The sequence below is a fragment of the Panthera pardus genome, unplaced genomic scaffold, assembly GCF_024362965.1.
Source record: "Panthera pardus isolate Hobbes unplaced genomic scaffold, ASM2436296v1 HiC_scaffold_11, whole genome shotgun sequence".
NCBI lineage: Eukaryota > Metazoa > Chordata > Mammalia > Carnivora > Felidae > Panthera > Panthera pardus.
The window spans coordinates 64,045,202-64,072,405 of NW_026526666.1; the positions used below are offsets into that span (position 1 = coordinate 64,045,202).

At 47.1% G+C, this 27,204-nt stretch overlaps 2 protein-coding genes and 1 long non-coding RNA gene across 6 annotated transcripts in view; 1 reads left to right on the forward strand and 2 right to left on the reverse strand.

Moving 5' to 3' along the window:
• PODN (podocan) overlaps nucleotides 1–11,383 on the reverse strand; it is a 24,668-nt gene extending 13,285 nt beyond the window's left edge. Inside the window, exons 1-4 of one of the 4 annotated variants that reach the window (XM_019449241.2) lie at nucleotides 11,084–11,383; nucleotides 3,784–4,125; nucleotides 2,581–2,674; nucleotides 936–1,000 (exon numbers count right to left, since the gene is read on the reverse strand). In XM_019449241.2, coding sequence (XP_019304786.1) covers nucleotides 936–1,000; nucleotides 2,581–2,674; nucleotides 3,784–4,125; nucleotides 11,084–11,173 — 591 coding nt within the window. In that variant the 5' untranslated portion in view covers nucleotides 11,174–11,383. Of the gene's footprint in view, nucleotides 1–935; nucleotides 1,001–2,580; nucleotides 2,675–3,783; nucleotides 4,126–4,342; nucleotides 6,109–11,083 lie in introns of those variants that run through there. The other 3 variants (XM_019449239.2, XM_019449242.2, XM_019449243.2) reach the window with 3 other exon arrangements.
• On the forward strand, nucleotides 10,082–27,011 carry LOC109266866 (uncharacterized). The gene is made up of 3 exons (XR_002079898.2): nucleotides 10,082–10,289; nucleotides 12,204–12,296; nucleotides 26,807–27,011. It is a non-coding gene; the product is annotated as an uncharacterized LOC109266866 (long non-coding RNA).
• Nucleotides 21,517–27,204, reverse strand: part of SCP2 (sterol carrier protein 2) — a 125,538-nt gene continuing 119,850 nt past the window's right edge. The window contains 2 exon segments of the mRNA XM_053895251.1: nucleotides 21,517–22,538; nucleotides 25,736–25,815. Coding sequence (XP_053751226.1) covers nucleotides 22,443–22,538; nucleotides 25,736–25,815 — 176 coding nt within the window. The 3' untranslated portion in view covers nucleotides 21,517–22,442.

Sequence of the window (27,204 nt, forward strand, 5' to 3'; positions counted from 1 at the left end):
GGTTTGGGGGCTGGAGGAGAGGGAGTGAGTGGGAATAGGAGTTGAGAGAGGCAGGCGGGCCCACACACAGGCCATCTGCCATGGGGAGAAGTGTGGCTTTCATTCTGTGTGGAAAGTAAAGCCTCAGGAACTTTGAGATGGGGAAGGCGGGTTGGAGGGGTGGAAGCAGGTGTGATTTTTAAAGGTCACTCTGGCTTCTCTGTGGAGAAGGAGGAGCAAACAGGGAAGCAGGGCCGTCGTGGTGCAGGCTGGTGGACTGGGGCCGGAGGGGAGCCGAGGGTGTGCAGTGGGATTAGGCGTGGGTGAGCAAAGCGCCCTGGATTTGTGGCTCAGCTGAGCGGCGCTGTAGGTGGTTGGAGATGACCTTTATGGGGGGCGGGGGAGAAGGCCGCAGGAGAATTGGGCTTTCAGGGTTGTGGGAGGCAAGCAGAGTTCTAGTTCCATTAGACATCTAGGGGAGATGTCGAGGAGGCGGGTGGATCTTTGACTCTCCTGTGGGAGGAGTGGAAAAGGCTGGGGGCTGCCACTGGACATGGCCATGATGTAGATGGGTGCTAAAGCCTGGGGAGGGGATGGGTCACCTCGAGAGACCTCAGAGAGAAGAGGCCAGGACAGAGCCCTGGGACACACCAAATATTTTGAAGTTGAGTGCCTTCGTGCCTTTTCTCATGCTCTCTTTGGCAGTGTCTCCCCCTTAGGCCCCCTGGCTGAAATCCCGTTACCCTTCATGGCCCTGCTCAAATGCCATCTCCTCCAGGAAGCCCTCCAAGTGGCTATCACCTTCCTGCACTTCTGTAAGGCCTTGGCCTCCGTTTTCATTATCTGACCACTCTGATGCCCTGCAGTGAGGTGTGAGGTCTCACCGGGACCATGTCTAAGCAGCAATGGGGACCCAGCGACCTGAGCTCAGCCTCCAACACCAGGGGGCCCCTTACCTTGTTATTGGCCAAGTACAGGTAGTTGAGGTTGGTCAGATGCTCAAACGCCTCCTCCGGGAGCCCTTCAAAGGACAGGCATCGGTCAGAGCCCTGGATGAAGGAGATGCTACAAGGGAGCACACCACCACCGACCCCCCCAGTGCCCACCCCACTTGCCAGGACCAGGAGGGCCCTCCCTGAGGCATGTTGGGTTCTGATCCCTTCCCAACCAGTCCAGCAGCCCTGTTTTCTTTCCCCTTGCTCCCAGGAGCCCCGGCTCAGAGGAGCAGGTAGACAGTGTCTACTCACAAACGACCAATTCTTCACCTGCTCGGGGGCACCCACGTGGGAATGGGTCCTCATAAGGTCAGGCCACGGGGCAGAGGACCCATCCCCACCCTTCCCCATCAGGAAGGAGTGCTTTCCTCAGGTGCAGCTCTAGAGGATCAGAGACCCTCCTCATACCTCTGCAGGGCAGAGCTGTGGCCCCTGTGCCCCCCCACCCCCGCCACCATCTGGCCCATCCCTGTCCCAGCTGGCAGCTGTAGTGTCAGGACTCGGCTGTTGCTGGGAGCCCAGCCAAACTGGCCCTTCTCCAGTCCTGAGGCCAGCCTCTGACACTCAGTTCCGGGCTCCCAGACCCTCAGATGCTGGGACGCACCCAAGCATCTAAGGAGAGGGAACAGTTACATAAACCGTGCAGGGTCCCTCTGTGGAATACCCGGCTGCTGCCGTGTGAAATGATGGCCACTAAGAGTTTTTTGCAACATGAAAAATGCTGCTTTGGTAACTGCTAAGTGGAGCAGAGCAGTTATGACAGTTATAATATCTAAACTGTAAGCTCAGCTATAAATGAAAAAACAAAAAGAAAAGAGACTAGATTGAATTGTGGTGATGGTTGTACAACTATGTAAACTTACCAAAACTCGTCAAATTGTACTTTTATGTTGGGTGAATCTTACAGTATATAAGTAAAGTAGAAAGAAACATACCCAAACGTTAGTAGTGATTAACTTCACGTGGCAGAATTATAAGTGGGTTTTTTCTTTTCCATTTTGTTTTCTACATTTCCAAATTTTCTCTTATAAATTATTTTCATCATCAGAAAAAAATAACTTTTTACAATGTGAGTGTTCTACGCATCTTTGATTCTGAAGGCCTTCTGTGAATATGAGTCTATGAGAGTGGTGCATAGGTGGCTCAATCGCTTAAGTGTCTGACTTCTGCTCAGGTCATGATCTTGCGGTTTATGAGTTCGAGCCCCGTGTCAGGCTCTGTGCTGACAGCTCGGAGCCCGGAGCCTGCTTCAGGCTCTTCCCCTCTTTCTGCCCCTCCTCCGCGCGTGCGCTCTCTCTCTCTCTCTCTCTCTCTCTCTCTCTCATTCAAAAATAAATAAATGTTAAAAAAAATATATTAATAAAAATAAAGAGTCTGTGAGAAAGGTCCTGGGAATCTCAGCCTTTCCTCTGACCCAACTCCCAGTTCTCAGAAACCCACAGGGGTGACTCTCAGGCAACCTCAGGGAGCCCCTGGCCGTGAGGCCCTGCTGCCAGTCCAGCCCTGCTGTTTTTCGTATCCCAGGATCTGCAGGATGGAGCTCTTCCCATGGGCACCAGTCCCCACCCCCTCGTGTCCCTCTCCTGGGCTCTGGGTGATCCCTCACCTCGGGAAGTCAGACGGTTGTTCTGGAGGTTCAGAGTTTCCAGTCGATGCAATCTGGAGAGCTCCTGGGGGTAGATCTTCTCCAACTGGTTGTTCTGGGGAGTAAGGGCCAGGGGTGGTGAGGAGGCAGGCTCACTAGAGGCCTGCCCCCACCCTCAGTCCCAGTCCCAGGAGCCAGTCCCTCTGCTGGGCACCTCCCTTGGGATTCACCCTCATGCAGACAGGCCCTGGGTCTGGGCCAGGCCCGGGTCTCAGCGCTGGAGGCACAGCAGTGACCACAACAGGCATGCAGGTCCCACCTTCTAGGAGCCCAGATGGGAGCATCTCCAGGTGGTTCAAACTTGGAGTGCCGCCTCCCCTCTAGACCCGCTCCCTTCATGTTCCCACTGGATGACAGGCATCCTCAGCCATTCTTCCCACCACAAGCCAGAAACTACTTTTGGCTCCCTTTCTCGGGTTGGGGGCAGGAACCTGGGTCCTCACTCCCTTTGGAATGCTTTAAAACCTTCCTCCAAAAGCCTTCCTGAATTGGATTGGGGCCAGACTAGGAACTGCTATGGGCCCCACAGCACTAGTCCTTCTGTCTCCATCTGTTGTCTTTACCTGTTTAGATCTCTGCCTCCCCCATAGGCTGTTCAAGTCCTCCCCACATGCCCAGCATCTGACACAGCACCAGACGTATCGAGCACGCACCCGGGAGACTTTTATGAATAAATGAGTGAATGAACCAACAGTAAGTGTTGTCCTTAACTTGTCCCTTTCCCTCATGGGCTACCCTGGCCATGGGCTCCCTACACCATCACCCTAGACCTATCAGTTTGAGTGACCATTGGGCAGATCACTTTCCTTCACTAGGCTTGATCTCTGGAAGTGGGTATGAGAGCCCCTCTCTCTCCTCCAGAGCTGCCGGGCCACACAAAGTTGGGTGCACCAGCACTCCCAGAGTCCCCCATCTGGAACACTGTGTCCCACTTCTCAAAATCTAGCCTGCACCTCAGCTGGGGAGCATCTATCAGGGTCGACTTTCTCTTGTTCTCCTGGCCTATAATGGTGTCTGGGCACCCCGTCTATTCAGAGGGTCAGCTGCCAGGCAGATCTGTGTCCTTTTTTCCCACAGGGAGCCACAGGAACTGGGGGTTCTGGGACAGGAGCCGCGAGTGTAGAGGGCAGCCCCTGGTGACCGCTGTTGCAATGGCGGCTTCACCTGCAGAGACAGATGGTTGGTGTGCTCAGGCAGGTCCCCCGGGAACTCACGCAGGTCAATGCCACCACAGTCCACAACACCTTCTTGGGAGCAGGCACAGTCTCGGGGGCAGTTGATGGTGGCAGGGCCAGGCCCTGGCTCCTCGGGGCTCAGGACCAATACTGGCTCCTCCATGAATTCGTTCTCTTCAGGGCTCAGGCTGTGGGCACCACCTCGGCCAAACCCCGGAGACCTCACCGTGCTCACTGGTCCCAGCTGCAGCTGCGATGGCAACAGCAACAGGAACAGCAGTGCCCTGCTCCGGGCCATGGTGCCTGCAGGAGGGGGTGAGTCAGACTTCACCTGTTAGGGACAGCAGGCACAGGGCTAGGGCCTATGGAAGTCATACTAAGGCCCTCCTAGGCACAAGACAGAGCCTACCCAGGGATTCTGGGCACACATCCGATCTGCTGCCACCCTCCCTTCCCTACCCACCTCCCCCTCATCAGGGCTACCCTCTGGAGGGAGGAGGTGAAGCCCTGTCCTTAGGCAAGTCTGCAAAACTTCCAGCAGCCCTTACCAGTCCTGGCCCTGAGCACCGGACACCCACTTCACAGAAGGGGAATCTGTGGCCCGGGAGGAACTGTGACTTGCAGGCGTTGGCCAGGACCTTGTGGAGCTCTTGCTGCCCTGGCACAGGCGGGGCTGACAGGCCCTGTATCTCATCCAGAGCCACAGGCCATGGCGGGCCAGCAGCAGTGGGGCACATCCCAGCTCTTCAGCTTGCTGTTCTAGGATGTTCAGGGCTTGACCCTGTCTCTCTTCCAGCACCCGCACCCCAGTCATACAGGTCTATCTAGAAGTTCCTCTCTCCAGGCCTTTGCACATGCTGTTCCTTCTGCCTGGAATGCCCTCTCCCTCTCTTGTGCAGTTAGCAACTTCTCTAAGAACCAACACCAGTGATGTGTCCCCTGGGAAGACTCTGAGCTGCCCCAGGGCTCTCCATCACTGTTCCCCCAGGGTATGAGTTGGGTTGGGCTGTGAATACGTGAAGGTGTCTTTCTCCCATGTAGGGCTGTGAGCCACCCTCAGTGTCTGGGTGGAGCCGGGCGTAGGGCAGGCATCAGTGAATGGTGCTGCTGCCATCCCCGGGGCCTTCCAAGTCCCTTCCTGATGTTTGCACTCTCAGCTGGCCTCACCAGAGCCTGCTGTCACCTGCAAGGGACCACTCCTGAGCACTGCATAGCCCCCTAGAGCAGCAGGGGTGGGGCATTGGGGATGGCCTCAGGCCATGAGGAAGATGCAGGCTTCCATCTTTAGCAGCCCATGGACCTAGCTGGCCTCTGGGCTGGTCTCTGGAGTTCTCTTTACAGAAAGGCACTTAGCAAACATCTCTGGGATGATGTGACAGGCCATAGCTCAGGTACGCTGACTCTAGAGTCCCACAGACCCCAGTTTGAATCCCTCTCCACCACTTAGTGGCTCTGACCCCCCCTAGGCCTATTTCCTCACCTTACAAGGCATAAAATACATCTAAACCCACAGCATCCGGGAGCAGTCAGCAAGGTGACAGATGTGAAGCACCTGGTACCTCCTGGGTGATGCGGTGCTGCTGTCACTGCTGCAGCAATTACAAATGCAGGTACATGGCAGGCGCTCAGCCCCAGGGGACCCCTGCCCCAGTCTGAGGCTCTCTCCAAGGCACTAGATCGGGGACCACACCCCACACGGCTAGAAGATGCTGGGCCTGGGTAAATTGGGAGCTGGCCACCGCTGCCGATGTCTGGTTAGGAAGGCAGGCACCGGAGCCAACTAGCCAGGGCTGCGGTCGGCTCTGGCTCTCAGTTGTATGAACCTGAGCAAGTTTTGTCACCCACCAAACCTCAGCTTCCTCACCTGCCCACCCTCGTGGAGACACCATGAGAGTCAGTGAGATGCACATACTGTATACCCTAAGTGCTCAATAAATGTTAGCTCTTCCTACCACTAATATCTGATCCATGGGCACTGCCCACCCCACAACCCCCTGCGTCTTCCTCTTCTCTTGTCCAGATCCTGCTTGTGCTTTTCAGTCCAGTCCCAGGCCCACCTCCCCGCAGATTTGCAGACTCCAGCCTCCTACGAATTCCTGCTGCCCTGTGGCCATTGCAGTATTTCAGACACTGCTTTGCCTCACTCATTGGCTCAGCCAGCTCTCCAAGGTGAGGTCTTGTCTGCCCTCAGCCCTGTGTTGGCACAGGGGACACAAGTGAGGTGGCAAAGTTCCCTGCTCTCAGTCTAGAGGGGGCAGCAGAGCCCAATTCAATAACTACTGCCCCTCCCTCCACCCCAGACTGGGTGAGCCCTGGTAAGCCAGAGAGAGAGAGAGAGAGAGACAGAGAGAGACAGAGAGAGACAGAGAGAGAGATGTGTGAGGAGAGAGAAGAGGGGCAGCAGCCAGGCTTGTCTGACTCCATATAGGTCTACGAGGTCTAAGCAGACTCAGACCCCAGCTGCTGGCCCGGCAGAAAACCAGGGAGCCTACTAGCACACACACAGCTCCTGGGCCCCAGGGGTCGGTTGGCAGCAGTAAGGATCACTTGCCGCAGCCTGGCCCTATGCCCATCCTACCACACCCCTGCTTCCCCATCCCCTGACCAAACGGGCAATGAATCTTCAGCCAGTCTACAGACCATCATCCCCATGCACATTGTAACTCCTCCCCTCCACCCCCCCCGCCACCCCCCACTAGCTCAAAAGCCTTCAGTCCCCGGAGCCACCAGCATTAGACCAGTGTGTGACCCCACTGCGGACCAGGGCTCTGGGAGGGGGGAGTGTGGGCACAGTCCCCAAATCAACCAGGGCAGGAGGCCAGGGAGAAGGTTCCTCCCCACATATCCTGTGCACTCACCGGACCAGCGATTTTTCCTCCCTCCCCTTCGGTGTGTATCCGTGAAGACCTATAAAACTGTATCTGTTTATATTAACAGTATGAACCATATTGAAAATGTTATCACCATCACTTTATAGATGAGGGAGCTGAGGCCCAATGGGATCGGCCAATGTAACACAGCTGTTAAATGGTGAAGCTGAGCTCCCAGCCCAGGGCCTTAACCACAATGCTACGTGGCCCCTTCACTGGGCCAAGCACAGCTGAGCACTAAGGACCCAGACAGAGCACTCGGGTTGGGCTCCCGCCCTTAAGAAGCTCACACCAGCACCATCCAAAGTAGTGGCTATATGTGGCTACTGAGCACTTGAAATGTGGCTAGAATGAATTGAGAGGTGCTATAAGTGTAATCCGTAGTATATACGGATTCCACAGACTAGTACAAAAGAGGATGTAGAATATCACTAATATTTAGGGTATCTCACACAACATCTCATTTATTTTTATATTAATCATGTATGTTGGATAAACTAAATAAAATAAGCTACTAAGATTAATTTTACCTGTCACATTTTATTTTTTTAACCTGGCTTCTAGAAAATTTCATATTACGTACGCAGCTTGCATTTATGGCTCACGTTATATTTCTATCAGGCAGTGCTGGCATGGATGTAATAGACATAGGTGTAAACTGAGTATTATAATCCCAGTGTCATCAGAGGTGTGATGGAGGGAAACCAGAGTCCATAGGGGCCCCGAGGAGACCTAACCTTGCCTGGGGCCAACAAGGCTTCCCAGAAGAAGTGATGCCTTATTTAGCCATAAAGGGTGAACATCAGGCAAAAGGGAGAGAGTGATATAAGCAAGGAGGTCAGCATGTACAAAGGCCCAGGTGCAAAAGAGCCCATGTGGTGAACTCCACCAAGCTGGCTAGAGCGTCTGGTGGGTGTTGGGGACAGGGAGTGATGCAGGTGGGCAGTCCAGGCCAAGAAGGGACTTGAAAGCCTAGTTAGGGAGAGGGATCCTCATCTTAGGATCTTAGGAAAGATGAGGAGCCGTTGAAGAGCAGGAGAGTGGCATGGGCAGGTTTATGGATGGACCGGTGAGGAGCTCTCTGAGGTTGTGCAACGGTACAGGCAAGGGCTAACAAGCCTGGTCTGGGCAGAGAGACGTGTTGGGATGGAGAGGATGAGCTGGATGGACAGGAGAGGGAGGAAGAACAGACAGGGCCTAGAGAGTCCCACCTCATCCTCTGCAACTTGGGATCCTGGGCAGCCCCAGCTCCACCACCTGGTTTTCTGTGTGGCCTTGGCCACATCCTGGCCCATCTGAGTCTCGATTTGTTGTTGTTGTTCTTCTAAGAATGTTGAGCCAGATAAGCCCCTAAAGCCCCTTCTGTGTGCTCAGCCACATTGGAGCTGTGTGAGGGAAGAACAAAGGAGAGAGCGGCCCCTGGCCTCTTCGTGTCCTGAGTGAGGAGGCCCTGGTGAGGCACAATTTACACCACTGGGACAGCAAATGGCCAGCTAGAGGGGCAGCTCGGCCTGCAGTGAGCTCTCTATCAGGGAGCGCCTTAGCAACAGAAGGGCATGGGCTCCACTCCTGTTGGCCATGTGAGTCTGGACAAGGCCACTTCACCACCTGAGCCTCGTGATGGGCGCTCCTCGTGAGATGAGGCAATGGAGATGGGCGCTCCTCGTGAGAATTAAATGAAATGACATGTCCACCTGTTGCTGGCATCGGGCTAGTGCAATACACATGGGGTCCCTGTTACTGAGGAAGTTCCTGGGACCAGCTGCCTCTCACCGCACCTACCTCCCCTAGGGAACTAAACCTTAAGGCCCAGAAGCGCTTAAGTGGAGATTAAGGCAAAACTAGAAGAAGGAAGGGGAAGGGAGACCCAAATCAGGCCACAGATCCTCAGCCCCTAGCGGCACCTTCTTCCTCCACTCAAATACAGTAAAAATTCACTAATCCCCCACTTGGTGCTAAGCCCAAGATAGCTGCATCTTATTGCCTCTAATAGAAATCCCAAAACTAAGACATAATCTTCCTACTCTGCAGATAGGAAACTCAAGCACAAAGGGGCTCCCATAGCTGCCCATCCCCATCAAACTCCTACTCAAACGCCCCTGCTCTGGGAAGCTGTCGCTCCCCTTTGGGTGAGGAAGTTCTTTGGTGCTCCCACAGCACCGCTGGCCCACTGAATCCTGCAAGATTCAGCTGAGCCTTTCCTGACTCCCCAGGCATGGAGTGAGTGTTCAGGAAATGTTTGCGGAATGAAGAAATGAATTTGTGAAAGGCAGAGTTGGAAAAGATTTGCAAAATTATCTAGTCTGACCCCCTCAGTTCACAGATTAGTATGTTCAAGTTAAGGCCAGGACTAGAGTTTGTGTCTTCTGACTCCTTCCCAGAGCCTTGAACTGTTCTTGAAGACTGAGTAGGAGTTCTCCAGATGGACAAAGGGAGGAAAAGCACTCCAGACAGAGGGAAGGACATGAGCAAAGGTACAGTGTGGGGATGGAAGAAGAGGGAGGTGCCTTTAAAGAAAGGAAAACAGGGGTGCCTGGGTGGCTCAGTTGGTTAAGCGGCCAACTTCGGATCAGGTCATGATCTTGCAGTTCGTGAGTTCCAGCCCCATGTAGGGCTCCGTGGGGACAGCTCAGAGCCTGGAGCCTGCTTTGGATTCTGTGTCCCTCTCTCTCTGCCCCTCCCCTGCTCGTGCTCTGTCTCTCTCTCTTTAAAATTAAATAAACCTTTTTAAAAAAATAATAAAGAAGGGTAAACTGGATGGGGCAGGGGATTGAGGATGTGACCAGAGGTCCAAGTCTCCAAAGGCATCAGCCACTATGCTAAGGTGCTGGTGATAGGGAGCCATCAAGGGCACCAGGCAGGTCATGGTCAGAGGTCTTAGTATGACTCTACTAGGCCTAAAGGCGCCACCATTAGTCACCCCTTACCTAAGATTCAGATACAAAGCACAAAGTATTTTCCCACAAGATTTTGTGAAAACAGCCATTTGAATCTAACATTTCTCTTTTAAAAATTTTTTTTAAATGTTTATTTATCTTTGAGAGGGAGAGAGAGCAAGAGAGAGAGAGAAAGAGAAGGAGGACAGGCAGAGAGAGAGAGGGAGACACAGAATCCCAAGCAGGCTCCAGGCTCTGAGCTGTCAGCACAGAGCCCCAAGCGGGGCTTAAACTCACAAACCCAGAGATCATGACCTGAGCTGAAGCCAGACGCTTAACCGACTGAGCCACCAAGTCTTCCTGAATCTAACATTTCTTAACTTGCACTCTAGACTAGAATAGACTGGGTGCTTAAAAGGGGACTTGACCACCCGAAGGCTCTCCTGGTTCATAGCAGTGGTGCCTCTTGGAGCTGCTAAACCACTGCTTCACCTTCCCCCGGCTGCCCAAGTCCAAGAGCAGCTACTCAGGTTGCGGGGGCCTCAACAGGTCCATGATGCACTCCGAGCGCCAGGCGCGCATCTCTCTATGCCTTGGGGACCCGGGACGGTCAGCGCCGCTCTCATTCTTCTGCCGCGTCTGCTCCTGTCCCTAAGTCGCGGCGGTTGCCGACTCCCACCCCCCAGACCAGGCTGATGCCAAGAGCTCGCGGCCGCCGCCACCTCCTCTTCCACCTGACGGCGCATCAGGTATTCTAACCCCCCTCCCCAGCCTGGCGGTTCCAAGACCTACAACCTGGCACTTCCGCCGCTTTCGCTGGAGGGCGCCGACCTCTCTCTCCTCGCGCTCCACGCCCCCCCCCCCCGACCCCCGCTCAGTCCAGCTGTCCCAGCGGGCAGGCAGCCGCGTAGACAGACGGACACCAGGTGCCAGCTGAGAGCTCTGGCTTGGCGAGTGCGCGGCGCTGGGCTGGGGAGCCAAGCCCCGAGCGGGTCCGAGGGGCTGTCGCGCGGGCTCCGCCTCACCTGTCCGCCCTTCCTGGAAACATATCTCTGCCCCTCTCTAGGCCTCAGTTTCTCTGTCTGTGACGAGGGCGAAGGGCGAACTAACTGGGGTGAGCTGATATAGTAAGACGCGCTCCTGGGCTCTAAGTACAGGGGTCTACGCCCCTCCCCAGTTCCACCTGCCCCCACATTCCCGGTCACCAGCCAGCGTCCTTCCACCCCACTCCCCTCCCATCCGCCCTCAGATTCTTTCCAGATGTGCGCAACGGGGGGGGGGGGGGGGGCGCGAGGGCTGGGACCAGCCTGTGGCCAGAGAGAAGACAAGGCCCCTGCCCGGGTCGCGATCGCGGAGGGGTCGCACTCCCAAGGTAGAACTCTCGGCCGCGCACCGAGGAGCCCCGGTGCAGGGCTCCCACCTAGGGGACTGGATGCCGCGGCCCCGCCCGGGGGGAGCTGCGGGGACCATCCGGACCAGGCGGGAAGTCCGAGTCCACCGCCCAGGCTCTGCCCGGACCCCTTGGCCCACCCGCGCCGGGTACCTGCTGCGCCCCCGCGCCGCGCCGCGCCCTGCCGGCCGTACGCGCTGTCCCGATTCGCCGCTGCGCTCCGCGGGCGCGGGCTCCTTCCATTCAAGTCGAGCCGTGAGCTCGGCGATGCAAGTTTTGTTGTGGGTTTTCTCCTCCCCGCCTCTCCCCCGCTCCCCCCTCCACACCGCGTGCATCTGCTGGACGCCGGCCTCCTCCGGACACAGGCGTAGGGTCCCCGCAGGCGCGGGGAAGGGGAGAGAGCCTGCCCCCTCCGCTCGTGGGCTTGGCCCGGCCCCACTTCCCGGGAGGCAGAGCCCCCGCAGCGACCCCTCTCCCCCTCTCCGCCGCGGCGGGGCCGCCGTACCAGGCCACCCCCCTCCACCCAGAGCCTGGGAAGGCGGGGTGTCTAGCCCGCAACGCTTCCTAGTTCCCGCCTTCCGCAGTGGAACTGGACCCCCTTTAGGCCCCAGCACCTGAAAGGAGGGCTGGGGAAAGGGCCCCTTCACCCAAGTGCCTCTGAGCCCAGTTTCTTCCTCATGACTGAGGATTTTGCAACCGCTCCAGGCACGAGTACCTTTCCGTTCACTCTCCCACCCTGGGGTCCTGGGCCGTGGCTAACAGGGCTGCCAGCCAAGACCCTGCTGGGCCCCTTCCGGGAAAAGTTCTCCGCCCTCCCCGTCTCCCCCGCCCCCACACCCACGTTGACCCTGGTGAGCCTTGAAGGACGGTAAATTGGGCTGAGAGTAGGGTGCATGCGGACCCCAGTCGCAGGGAGACAAGGCGGGTGAGGAGTGAGCCCTGGCGGCACCATATTGCTCCCAGGAGCTGAAAACGTTTCCAAGTAAAGGAGCATTAACTACTAGCAGCTGAAGCAACACTGTTTGGCGCCAGGGGCTTTGGCCGTAGAATGTGGTGGGGCTAGGTTTAGGTGGTACTTGACATCTCCACTCCCCATACAAGCTCTCCCCATACCTGTTCTAGCCTGTGGGCAGAGCATCCACAACTACCTTACCTGGCTGCCCTCCTACTGGACAGGGAAGAAGGATAAATAACTCAAACTTGGGACCACTTGCTCAACCTAATTGCCAATGCCCCGAATGAATGAATGGCTCATGTAAAGGATCTTTCACAGGCTTCTACTACTGCGACCTGATTGGACCACATACATTACACTCTGAGCTTGACAATCCTACAGGAGAAGAGCTGCTACTGGTGCCATTCCCAGGTAAGGCCGTTGAGAAGCGCTTAACTGAGTAAAATGGCCAGCTTCACCCTTCCCCACAGCCTAGGTTCTTTCCATGATGTAAACAGGCAAGTAACTTGAGAAAGCAAATGCAGAGCCTGCATTTGAACCCAGAGCTGTTTCCATTACATCAATAACTCAAAAACTTACAAGAGGAAAAGGAAATATTTTGCCTTCTTTGACCTCAAATTTTAGTTTTCTCTGAGCTCAAACTTGAAAGCTGCTATGATTCACAGGATTGGATAGGAGCCAACTCAGAGATGCATCTCTTGTCTTAACATTGAGCATAGATTCAAGTGGAGCTAGAAGAATAAGATTCTACTAGCTTGAATACCCAGGAACTAAAGAAAATCTTCTAGAAGGACAATGAGAACCAGCACATACCGAGTACCTACTAAGTGCCAGGCACTGTGTTAAATCCTTAAATATCTTAATCATCCCAACCTTCTGGGGAAGGTATTTTCTGTTACCGGTAACTGCTGGGGCCAGCCACAGGGCACACGACATCTCTCCTACCGCCCAGAGAAACAGGCTCTTCTATGGAACGCCAAACCAGTGCTCACACATACTCTGTAGCTCTCTGGAGCCGTAGACACACACTAACATCACCTGTCTGAAATAGAATTTTTAGCAATCACTTTGAATATCTCTGGTGGAAAATGGAGGTGACCCTGGTGCTCTAGAAAGAAATCTTCTATGGGCACCTGTGGCTCAGTAGGTTAAGGGTTCGACTTTGGCTCAGGTCATGATCTCACAGTTCGTGGGTTTGAGACCCGCGTCAGGCTCTGTGCTGACATTTCGGAGCCTGGGGCCTACTTTGGATTCTGTGTCTCCCTCTCTCTCTGCCCCTCTCCCACTTACACTCTGTCTCTCTGTCACTCTCAAAAATAAACATTTTTTAAAAATTAAAAAAGAAAGAAAGAAAGAAATTCTCTAACTTTCGGAACAGCTATAAAGAGTTGAGGATTCCGAATCCACTTGTGTTTCTTTGGCTCCTTCAAGCCTCATTTTCTGCTCCTGTTTAATGTTACTGTAGTGCATGCTGTCAAGTACAAGCTTTGGACTTAGATTTGGATTCAAACCCCAGCTGGGTTCAAATGGAGATAAAAATAGTACCTACACCCTCACAGATTGTCTAAATTAAATGAGAAAATAGAAGCAAATGAAAAAAATGGAAGTACAGAACTCTGCATGGCACCCAGCACATGGTAAGTGCTCAATAAATGGCAGCTGTTATTGTTACAAAACTGTCACCAAACATCTATAAAACATGATTAAAATAGAAATGTCAAGTGGCAAGAATTAAACAGAAATCTCTGCATTATCCAGGCTAAGTGCCTTCTAATTCAAAACAATGAGAAACAAGAAAACTCAAAAGAGGGGAGTAAAGACATACATGTGACTAGAGAGAGCTAGGAGTGAAAGACAAGAGGGTTCTCATGGGGGGTTGATGAGGAAAAAGGGGAGATAAGGAACAAGATAAGGGAAGATAAGGTGTTGTCAATACTTCATCATCAGAGATGAAGAAAATGCCTCTTACTTTGAGCTGAGGGCTCCAGACCTTTCCTTATTAAGTAGCAGAGTCCCAAATATGGAGATATGGCAGCAGCTTGATTTTCTGGACATTTAGAAATCAAATCACATCGTGTTATTTTGTGTATATGGACACATAATCCTTTCATCTGAAGGCTTTTGATAAAAGACACAGCATCAAAGAACAAGCAGGGTATTATGGAAGAACTACAGGTCAAGTCAGATACAGAAAAGGTCTTCTGGGCTCCTGGAACATCCCATACAAACCCTTTTTATTATTGGACTTTTTTTGCTGTATGTTTTTCATCTCTTTCCCCCACTGGATTGTAAACCATCCAGGGCAAGAACCTCATCTCATCTTCTGTAAAGTCCCTTTCCAGCCCCAAATACCATTACTGTAGTAGGCAGAGTGAACCCCCAAAAATACCCATACCCTAATCCCTAGAGCCTGTGAATGTTACACTATGAAGCAAAAGGGACTTTGCAAATGTAATTCAGGTTATGGATTTTGAAATAGGGAGATTATCTTGGATTATCCAGTGGGCCTAACCTAATCACATGAGTTTTTGAAAACATAGAACATTCTCTGGCTGGAGGTAGGAGAGATACAGCAGAAGGGGAGATCGGAGAGATGTGAAACATGAAGACTCAACCAGCTTTAAAGATAGAGGAAATGTAGGCAGCCTCTAAAAACTGAGAACCCTAGGGTGGCTCAGTCGGTTGAGTGTCCAACTTCAGCTCAGGTCATGACCTCATGGTTTGTGAGTTTGAGCCCCGCATTGGGCTCTGTGCTGACAGCTCAGAGCCTGAAGCCTGCTTCTGATTCTGTGTCTCCCTCTATCTCTGCCCCTCCCCCACTCATGCTCGGTCTCTCTCTCTGTCTCAAAAATAAATAAACACTAAAAAAAAAAAAAAAAAAAAAAAATTAAAAAAACTGAGAGCCCTAGGCTGCCAGCAAGGATATGGGGATATGCAGTTCCACAGCAGCATGGAACTGAATTCTGCCAACATCCTGAGTGATCATGGAAGCAAATTCTCCCCCAGAGCTTCCAGATAAGAGCCCAGGGCAGCCAACACCTTGACTTCAGCCTCATGAGACCCAGAGCAGGGAAACCAGCCACACCCCCCCAGATTTCCCGAGTTACAGAACTGTGAGATAATATATTCATGTGGAGGTAAGCTGCTACATTTATGGTAATTTGTTATAGCAGCAATAGAAAAGTAATACAAACATTAATAACCAAAACCTGTACAGGGTACTATAGCATTTTCCCAGATGTCACTTCACTGAATCTTCAACAAGCATGATGGTATTATTGCCCCCTTATTTTAAGAAACCAATACTCAGGGAGGATAAGTAACTTGCTCAGGTGACCAGATAATGAGTACTCTAGGTAGAATTCACACTCAGGTTCCAACTTCAGTGAGAGTGGTCTCCTCCATGGCAGTTGCCATTCTGTGGCTTTAAGGCTCTACTGTCTTAAGCTAAGTAAAAATGGACTTAAGAAAAGACTAAAACAAACAACAACAACAGAAACCTCTCAGGGAGCTTTCACACTATGAAAACTGAAGAGCTTTGAATACTCATTTCTGTTTCTTCCAAAGATAGCTAGTAAGTCACAGAACAAGTCAAGTTATAAACAAGTATATATATATTAAAAAAAGATCAAATCTTCTTTCTGACACATAGAAACAAGATTTTGATAAATGGCAAAAAGAGAAATCCTCAAAAGAGTGGCTGCCAATGAAATATTTTCTCCCACTCAAATGCTCTTCTAGCCACTGTTAAAGTACACCTTTCACAGATGCCCTGTTTTGCCAGCCTGGTTTAGGAACGTCTCTGTGTTGGAGCTTTTAGTCCACTCTTGACCAGTTTTTATTGTCAAGAAGTTCTACTGGTTTTTAGTCTGAAATTCCCCTTTTATAGTTCTACCCATTAGTTCTAATAACTAAGCAAAATAATTCCTCCCTCTCGTTGGTGTTTCCATCTCTCAAATATCTGTGAACTGTCATCACACCCTGCCCTTGGGTATCACTTTGCCAAGCTGAAGGCTCTTTCTGCCCACCTAGGTCAATCTTTCCCTAATACTGTTGCATCTTCACATCTGAACTTCTTTTCCATATATTTCTGTTCAAATGAGGTGTCTGATCTTGAACAGAGTGTTGTACACACGATAAAAGTGCTGTATTCTAAAAGGTGAATTACACAATAATCTATAAAGAAAAAGGAAACGTGCCACTGTTTGGTAGTTAATTAGAAAACTGTAGCACCTACTGCTTCTCTGCCTGCAATTTAAATAAGTAGCAGATTACAATGAATTTCCCCCAATTTTACATAAAAGTTTATGGCCACAAATTCAGTAACTAAAAGGTCAAACACTACATGCTGCTGAAAACAGCACTGTGAATATTTAGCTAATATTTAAATGAGTATTAATAGAAAAGATTAAGTGGAATCACGTTTTGCAATACATTTTGGATATGATACATTAAAAAAATATTTCTCCAAGAAGTCTGGCTAAAATTACATACCAGATTAAACTCCCTGCCAAATAGAATCAGACACATTTTTAAGGGCCAGAAATCTGGCCCAATATTCTCTGTTCTTACCAAGAACTAAAGAGCTGTTTGTTTGCAGTAGTCTCCAGATAGATATTAATACTGGACCCTTCCAGTAGATTTTGTAACTCTCTATTGAGAAAAACTCTTAAAATTTGGCTAGACGTGGCTGTGGTTCCTGATAGCACGTAATTCTTTCAGGGCTCTTATTAGCTGTTTAGTACTATACCCCCAATTCCTAATTCACATCAGTGTGGTCTCTAAACAAAACCAGTCCCACAGAGTAATTTACCCAGTAATTTACAATCTGGATGATTACCATTTTTTTCTGGTCAACAACATCCAGCAAATTCTTTGTGTTCAGAAAGCAACTATGCCATGGGGTAGCTAGAACTGTAATCTTTGGCTGAAAATGCAGACCTTCTGAAAGTCAAACTAAATATTCTATATCCATTCACTAAGTTATAGAGATTATTAAATTTTAGTGATTCTTGAAGAAGAAAATGTAAGGATGTGGACAGTCCAAAAAAATAAAGAAACTGTCCCCAATCCTGAGGCTAGCATAATATCTGAACTCAAAAAAACTGTCATAAAATGTCCAATGAATAAATTCCTTCCTGTTAAAAAATGTCTCATATAACATTAGGCACCATCTATTGAGTACCTACTATGTGGCTTGACATTTTACAGCTATAATTGCTAATCCTTACAGCCAGCAAGGTGGACATTATTATTCCTTTTCCAAAAGGAGAAGTAAGCTCAGAGTCCTTACTTATTATTAGCTCAAGGTCCCAAAGTTGTTTAAGTGTCAGAGCTAGGACCAAAACCCACATCTGATGGGCCCATAGTTTCCTATACCAGGCTGCTCTAAGGTATTATTTTCTAAAGTTTCAGAAGATAAAGGTATTAATTACAGGATTTAATTTCATTACTTCTTTCTTCTAAGGTGACATATATAGGGAAAACAGAAGGGGTTTATATTTATATGTGATTGAACCTTTCAAAAGGATTTTACAACTTAAAAAGAACTTTAATGGGGCGCCTGGGTGGCTCAGTTGCTTAAGCATCTGACTTCGGCTCAGGTCATAATCTCACAGTTTGTGAATTCGAGCCCCACATCAGGCTCTGTGTTGGCAGCTCAGAGCCTGGAGCCTGTTTCAGATTCTGTGTCTCCCTCTCTCTCTGCCTCTTCCCTGCTCATGCTCTCTCTCTCTCTCTCTCTCTCTCTCTCAAAAATAAATAAATAAATATTAAAAAGAACTTTAATGATCATTGCCTAATACTTGAGAAACTTTATTGATGCTTACTCCGGTAGACACTGTATTAATACAAGAGACACAGAGATGAATAACCGAGAGTTTCTACCCCCAAGATGTTTACAGTCCAATGAGACTATTAAAAAAGAATTAACAGTGTCCCCCTTTTACAGAGGAAGAAAGCAAAGACTGGTGAGATTTAAGTGCCTTACCCTAACTTAGCTTCCCAGAGGCAGACAGGACCTGATCCAAGTTCTTATGATCACACTTCAGTGACTCCTCCACACTACCCCGACCTCCACATTCATCTTCCTACTTGTGCTCTCCATTGTTGTTGTTCTACATATTCAACAAGGATTGTAGAAATCTGAGAGTCTGAATTCATCTGGATAAATACAGCAACAGGGTTAATGATTTTCATGCACACAGAACCTACTAGGCCAATTTGTTTTTAAAAACGTAATAAAACCACAAACTGACTTTTCTTAGTACTCGAGCTGCTTCAATCTTAAATTGAAAGACTATTCTAAGAAGCTGCAAATATTCTCAAAAAAGAGCAGGTTAAGTCAGGCTAAAGGAGAATTTTTAATGTTCTCTTTCATCATCAGGGCAACAGAAGGTCACTGTAATAGAGAATGCATTTCTGTGACAAGCTTCCTATACTCAGAAACCCCCTGTGAATTGTTTTCAAATTGTTATTCAACTTATCTCATTCATTTACTTAATGACAGCAAGCCAAGACTCTGTGCTGGGGGGATCAAAATGGATGCATGAGATGCAGTCTCTGTTCAGGGAAACAGAAACAAATTACTACAAAGGAATGATTAACTCAACTTGGGGCAAACAGCTTCCTGAAAGCTAAGGCATGAAAAGGAATTTGCCAAGTGGATTGGGGTGGAGGCAGGGAGAAAATGGTGAGGGTGGGCACAGAGAACAGCAAGATGTTGTTGTTGCAAAATGTGTGCTATGCAAGATGACCTAACTTAGAGCTAAAAGTATTAGCTAATGTGCTTGCTCTGTATTAATCACTTGGAAACTGAGCATATCACTACCAAATGGAACTTTTCTGTTATTATTCATAGCTCTTTATGAAACCAATTCCAATCTAGCTTTTAGCCCTACTGCTCCACTGAAACTAATTTTGTAAATGATCACCAGTGACTTCCATATTGCCAAATTTAATCCAAAACACACTTTCAGACATCATCTTACTTGACCTTACAGAGCAAAGCATAGATGACCATTCCCACCCTTTGACTACATATACTCTTTTCTAGAGAAACTTCTCTTAACCTCTCTGTAAGCCCCTCTTCTTCATCCCCTTTGCCAGATAGATCCTCCTCCTCCACCTGAACTCTAAAGCTGAAGTTCCTCAAGGTTTACCCCATGCCCTCCTTTCCTCCCCAGGTGATATCAGCCATTCCTGTAGCTTTAAATACCACCCAGATGCCCATGACCTCCAAATGTATATCTCTAAGCTGACCTCATCTCTAAGCTCCAGTTTTGTAAATCCAACTGCCTCTCTGATATCTTCACTTGCAAATCTCTCAGGCATCTCAAAGTTAGGAAGTTCAAAAGTGGAGCTTATTATTTCAGTGACTGTCCCTAAAATCCCTTTGTCTCCTGGTCATACCAGTCATGACCCACCATTCACCTGGAAGTCATTCTTGCCCCTACGTCCAGTCATCAAATTCTGTCAGCTCTCCCTCCACCTACTTTTCCACATCCACATCCACATCTGCCACCAACACCCTAGTCCAGGACACCATCTTCTTGCACCCGGATACCCACTCTTTGGCCCTCTCCCCCCAGTAAAGGGGTACATTCTCCACACAACAACTACAGTGACAGTTTAAGTTCTTTCATTCCCTTGCATACAGCCGTTCTGTCTTTCATAAATATTCTAACTCCATTCTCTCCAGGTACCTGGTAAGATTCTGAAATTAGGTGGAGCATGTGACTTTCTTTGGACAAATAAATGGGAGCAAAAATGATATGTATCACTTTGGGGTGGAAACTTTAAGAGCCAAAGTGTATTTTGCCTTTTTCTCTTCCTCTGCCTTGACGATCACAATGCTCCAGATAACAGCTGCTGCATTAACCTGGGTCCTAGACTTAGGGTATAATGGCAAAGTGGATAGGCAGCAGGAGTGAGAAATAAATGGATGGAAAGCCACATCTTCAAAAGATTCTAAGTGCCTTACCATAATGAACAAATTCCAATACAATTGGTTCCTATGTATCTACCTGTCCAACCTCATCTTGGACCTATCCTTCCAGCTCACTATATTCCACTCACATTGGCCCCCTTCCCACCCTTCCAGGCACTGTTCTTTGCACCTTTATATCTCAGTTTAAATATCACCTGCTCAGAGATGTCTCCTGTAACCACTGTCTCAATGAAGGCCCCTCACTGTGATTCTTCATCACAGCACCCTGACCATTTCCTGCATGGCACATCACTGTCTATAGCAGTCATCCATCTCTTTGGTAAACTGTCTCTCCCTCTAGACTGTAAGCACCGTGATGGAAAAAGCTCACCACTACCTCCAGTGCCCAGCATTGCACCTTCAATATATTACCCTATGTTTGGTAGACACTCAATAAATATTTGTTAATGAACAAACAAAAAAAGATTCCAAAAGTGGGACATAAGAAAATAATAGAGACTCCATATCACCTATCACAGAGGCAAGCGGAGGCAGTAGTTGTGGGAACAGTAAGCGAACTCACGTTTACTAAGTGACTGATGTACCTAACACTAATTTAGGTGCTTTACATATGTTCTCTCTCTAGAGTCTCAATAATCTTAGGAGGCAAATATTAGTATCTTCACTTTATAGATCAGGCAACTGAGACTCAACCTGCTCAAATAGCAAAACCACTAACAGCAGCAGTTTTAACCCAGACCTGTTAACCTTTCCTCCAAACCACGATGCTTCCTTCCCTAGAAATTAAACTGCTACTAATAATATTTCATCATTATCTATTATACATATAAATTGCATACATATGAAAATATTTCTGCTCCAAGAGCTAGTTTTCTTTTGTGTTTGGTGTGATTTGTTTGTTTGTTTGTTTGTTTGTTTGTTTGTTTTAAGGTTCATCCTAAAGCCTATTTCAGGCATCTTTTGTTATCTGGCACAAGTAACAGCAGAATGATAAAGCAAATCCAAACTACAGATAAACAACAGGTATTCTGTTGGAACTTTTTTTCTTCTCAGGGTAAGAAGCTACTATGATTAGGAAGTAGGTCTGAATTCTGTTCTGAATTCATTTTATGGAACTTGAGACCAATTTATGTTGGTTTAATATACTGTCTTTCCCCCATCACCAGATGCTTTTCTGTTGGTCACAGCACATGCATGCAGAGCTGAATGGTCAAAGGGGATCTGACCCATAATCCTGATTTGATTAGCACAGGACCCAAACATCTAGCCAATAAACCTGGCTTTTTACTTTTGACCACCTTTTGGTGAAGAGACTTGTTAACAAAAGAAAGGTGGGGCCTGTATACAACCCCTAGAACACTTCTGCTGGGCTCTGTGGCCAGGATTATCAGAGCAGAAAGGACCTTAGAGACCCCCTACTTAATCCCCTCTTTGAAAAGTTTTCTAACAGGCCCAGCAGGCTGCTATTTATTTGCCTAGGAGAAACAAGACTCCTGGCTCCTAGTCCAGTGCTCTTCCCACTACAACACACTGCCTCCTCTATCAAGACCTAGTGATCACATCAAAGTAACGAGCAGAGCATACCTAGATAACCAGACTGTCAATCCCCCAATGTTTCTCTTACTCTCTATCAATAAGACTTGCGCTGAACAAAAAGAACATACACAATAAAAACAAAGGAGATCAGGAAGAGTTATTTTAATTTTCTATCAAACATTCTTCCAAAAGCATTTTACCCTGTATCTTACTGAGTTATAAGAAATAACATTAGCATTAGAAAAATCAGGAAGAAAGATAAATTAAATGTGGCTAATTAGTTAAACTAAACTTATATGAAAAAGGAAAATTATAACAAAGGACTGAGAGCTTTACAAATTTAATTAAATGAGATTATACTTTGAAAACTGTGCATCTCAAAGCGAACTTTATTTGTTCAATTATTTTTAACAACAGCATTTTATGATTAATACACTGATTTTTCAAGAAGGAAACTCATCTTAAAAATATTTTTATTTTAAAAATAGGCCTGTGTTCACCTATAGATTTTTTGCCCCCAGCTCTGATCAGATTTATTTTGATTTGGGAAGAAAATACCACTTTGATAGCATGAAATGCAAAATTTAAGTTTTTTAAAACATCCTAGTACAGAATTAAAAACTATTAATGCAAAATAGGTTAAGGACATTAACTGCACAACACTAATTACCAGCTACTGGTATTCGGTTTCTTCCCTAGTTCTCCCAAGGAAAACTTAAAGTCAATTTTCAGCAGAATGCTCTTTAAATATACTTTATAAGCAAAATGAGAGCTTTTGTTTACATAGTTTTTGGATCTCGCTGTTCCTAATTTTATTCTGAAACTCAATTTTACCCCAAACCATAATTACCATATTAACTTTGTAATGCACAGTTGTATGCAATTCAGCAAAAGCAGCAGTACACCAGCAGGCTCTATTCACCCAGAGTTCAGGAAAAACAGGATTGGTCACACCCATTTAAAAACACATTATTTGCCAATGTGTGGTTTCCATCTAAGTTCTGACAATGAAATATATGGATATGTATCTATATATCTCATCTTAATTTTCAAAGATAGGCAAAGGGACTTCTTCACAGCTTAGCTTTGCCTGGCTGAAGCTGAAGATTTTGTAACTTCATAGCCAGACCCATGTTGCCCGTGATTTTCAATTTGCCTTGAAAGAATGCCTGTGAGTAAAAAGAAAGAAAATTTATTACTTGGTGTTTTTTGTTTTGAGATTGCTGATATTTCTAGACGATCCAGCCCTGAGATCATTTATTTGTCCAGGTCTCTTAAACTTTATTCAAAATATGAAACTTAGCTTTCTGTAATAGATTTAGAACTAGATTCCTTGAGGCACCTGGAGGGCTCAGTCAGTTAAGCCTCCGACTCTTGATTTTGGCTTAGGTCATGATCTCGTGGTTCACAGGTTTGAGCCCCACAGAGGGCTCTGCACTCACAGGTTGAGCCTGCTTGGGATTCTGTCTCCCTCTCTCTCTCTCTGCCCCCTCCCACTAGCTCTCTATCTCTCAAAATAAATAAAAATGAACTTAAAAAAAAAAAATCTAGATTCCTCAAAAGGAAGGCTCTGTAAAAGGCATGCTCTACACACAGCAGTCACATGGCCCATCTTTCCCAAATGTCTTCTCTTAGAAATTGAGTCTACCTTTATCTGCCTTCCTCACAGAAGGTACCTTTTCCAAATAGTAAGCAAAGTGGATTCATACTAGATGGATTTTGTTTTAAAATATCACACATGGATCAAGAATATGAAATGAGGGTGCCTGGCTGGCTCAGTTGGTGGAGTATGTGACTCTTCATCTCTGGGTTATAAGTTCAAGCCCCACACTGGGTATAGAGATTATTTTAAACTAAAATCTTAAAAAAAAAAAGAATATGAACTAAAATTTTCAGTAGTTTGCTGGGAGAAAAAACACATGTATAACACTAAGTATCACTTAGATACTTGTGAGATTCGATACAATGTGGATGAAATGTCACCAATTTTTTTTGGTCTACATGATAAAGGATTTACCCCTACAGAGGGAGGCCAGGCAGCCTGCTGAGACGGAGGTGCTGGTGTTAGTCTGGCTCAAGAAGAAGAATCAAACCAACCCGGAAGTGCAGAGCCACAATTTGTTCCATTTAACAACTGCCTGGGATTAGATCACTTGATGTTTGCTAAATTTATCATGTAATAAAATCCCAGGAAAACTTAAGAGAAATAATAGCAAAATTGGGAACATAGCATGATTTTCCTGCTATGATCTCTTTTAACAAAACTGTCAAAATAAGGAAAGGCTAGATTAGATGAAAAAAGTTTCTGGTAGTCTTAGCTTTCTAAGCAAGTACCTTAAGAAGTTAGGAGCTCTTCTGCCTTATCCATGAGAATGCACAGAGCTCTGCTTTTTCTACACCTTCTGGTAAGGGTGACTAATTCCTTTTTTTTTTTTTCTCCTCCTCTGTCTGGACAAACTAAATATTTCCTTTCTATATGGCACACAGCCTTCTGTCTGATGACTTAAAGGTCAAGTGTCTCAGAACACAATATATTTAACATATGTCCTTAAAAATATGGACCAGTAGTACCTAACAGAGAAATTCACCATCTTTCCTTTTTTTAAATTAAAAGAGAAAATGACTTTTTATTTACTGAGTATTATAGAGAAAACACGAATTTTCACCCTTTATAGGGAGTCCAAGCATATGGATCGCTTTAATCTGGCCCCTAGGTGTTCTTCATGTGTGCTTTACACTGGAGAGCACACTGCTTTGTTTCAACTGTAGCCAAACACTGAAATTATAATTTCCAGTGCATTTAATGGTTTCCAATCAAATCCTCTAAGCATAACGGAAGGCCATTAGCATATTAATAGAAATACCTGCCATTTTAATCTTTAATTCCTTTGAGTGCTAACAGGTGTTCAAAAATTCAAAAAAAAAAAAAAAAAAAAAAAGGCTGAAGGATACTTTGCTTCCCTGAATGGATGGTAAACAGATAAACTGAGAATGGAGGCAGCTAACATGTGAAGTCTGATCACCCTGCCGAGGAGGTGCACGGAGTGCACAGTGGAACGAGGAGCAGTGGGTGGGAAGGACAAGGACAGCCAGCTCCTATACCGGTGGTCTCTATTTTGTCCAGATTTTTGGAGCAGGCTCCATGGGAGGAGATGTCAGTACCAATGGTGTGTAATCAGCTGAAACGTCACAAATGCGAGTCTCTCGCTTGTCAAAGCATCAACTGAAACAGGCTTAGTTGCTTAGAGAAAACATTTTAAAAAGGAATACTAGTGTGAGTCAGACTCAGTTGTTTTATCCAATCTTTTGAATTTCCAGGGGGCTGCAGGAATAAGACCTGAAACAAAGCTGGCTGAGGCAACAACAAAAAAAACATACAATGGAAAGAAGCATCAGTTTCTTTTTGTTATCTCTGTCTAATGAAAGCTTAGTGTATCAAGTCTGTTCAACACTGTGTGACTAAAGAGTATAAAAAGACCCTTGATGATTTGGGAACCAGGAAAATCTACACAAGGCATAAATACATTTTAGACAAATATAGTTTAATCCAGCAATTGTTTAGTGATAACCTAAAAATGTCAGGCATCACGCTAAGTTCTGGAGACATGAAGATGAATAAGGCATGGTTTGTTCCTTTGAGACACTCACGATCTAGTGGAGAAGAAATAGGCACATCATAACTAATATAATGTGACAAGTGCTAAGCTTGCTTCCAGTAGATGGCCAGGAAGAGCGACTGGCTATGGTTCCCCAACAACTTGTAAGGAGGTCTTAGGGGATAACATCTGGGCTAATTTTGAAAGGAAAGGAGTTTGTCAGGGAAGGTAGTTCAGACCAAAAGAGCATGGGGCAAAGAAAGATGCAGAATGTACGAGGTCATGCCTTTGTTCACATTGCTCCTTCCCCCTGGATTGCACCTACTCTCCCATCTATGCACGGTTGACTTTTGGTCACTCTTAAGATTCAGTTCAAGTGTTGCTTCCTCTGCTGTGAGGCTTTCTGTGCTGGTCCAGGAAGACATGGCTGTGCCATCCCCCCACGTTCCCCTGTCCACAAGCTGGCCATGGCACCATGGATACTTGGATATACTTAACTCTTTTGCAGGTCTGTCTCATACCAAATTGTGGATGCCCTGTGCATGGGAACTCTTTCTTATTCATCTGGGTATTTCCAGCACACAAGACAGTGCCTGGCACATAGCCTGCTCCACAAATGTTTGTCATTTGTTAAGTGAACATTTTAGGGAACACTGAGTTTTGTGGGTTTGACCACTTTGCACTTTATGGTATGAGGCTGAGGTGGGAGATGAAATGGAATGGGCTAAAAGACCCATCTACTAGGAGGAAATAAGCCCCATCATACTTACCGACTGAGGATTCATTTTACCAGTCATTAAAGCCAGTAAGTCGGAGTCAGCCATCGTGATTGTGCAGTCAGCCTTCTTATCTAAAACAGGTATGTAGGAAGAGAGAGGAGAAAAAGGGAGAGTATTCAGTTTCATGTGTACATTTTAGTCAAAACCCACTGACAGCAACAGATCACATCCAGTACTGGAGTAGTGTGGGCAAGAGTACTCATGTACTCTTCTGTGGCAGCCTGGTAAAAGGTGGCATAAATTACAAGCAAACTCAATATTTTACAAGAAGGAACTGATTATCATATTCATATAATGGGATACGATACAGTCATTAGATGATATGGATCTACATTTATTGACCTGAAAAAATGCTATTGTTATATTGTTCATGATACTGTTATACAAGCCAGTTGCAAAACAAACTATGAGCATGGTCTGGTTTTTGCTTCAAAACAGATATTCAGGGCGCCTGGGTGGCTCAGTCAGTTAGGCGTCCGACTCTTGATCTCAGCTCAGGTCATGATCTCACATCATGGTTCCTGGGTTCAAGCCCCAAGTCAGGCTCTGCGTTGACAGCACAAAGCCTGTTTGGAATTCTGTCTCTCCCTCTCTCTGCCCTTCCCCACTCACTCGCTCTCTCAAAATACATATATAAACTTAAAAAAAAAAAAAACAAACCCTGACATTCAATTATATATGTATAGGAAAAAACATCTATAAACTTAGATACCAATATATTAATAATAGTTATTGTGGCACCCGACTCTAAGGAGTCCCCTGTGATGCCTGCCTCTTGGTGTTCATGCCTCTGTATGCCTTTGAGTGTAGGCATGACCTGTGACTTGCTTCTAGCCAACAGTATGTGGCAAGGGAGATGGGATGTCATTCCTGTGGTTTTGTTATGTTATGTAAGATTGTCCTGCTAGCAGACTCACTCTCTCCTGCAGGCCTCAAATAAGCTAGCTGCTATGCTGTGAAGTGCATAAGCAAAGGGCCATGTGGCAGGGTGCTGTGCTTTAGGAGCTGAGGGCAGACTCTGGCCCATGACCAGTAAAAAACTAAAGTTCTCATTCTCCATAGCTGCAAGGAAATGAATTCTGCCAGCAACCTGAGTAAACCTGGACACGGACCCTTCTGCAGTCAAGCCTCCAGATGAGAACCCAGCCCTGGCCAACACCTTTACTGCAGCCTATAAGATCCTATGCAGAGGACCCAACTAAGCTGTCCTCAGCCAACTCACCCATGGAAACTATGAGGTAATAAATGTGTGTGTTGTTTTAAGCCACTAAGTTTGTGGTAATTTGAGATATAGTAATAAAAAATGAGTACAGTTATCTATATCAGGGGTTATCAAACTTTTTCTGTAAAAGATCAGACACTAAGTATTTTAGACTCTGCCTAAAGCCAGTAGGTCTCTATCGCAACTCTGCCTCTGTAGCACAAAAGCTTCCATTGATAATACCTAAACAAAAGAGGTG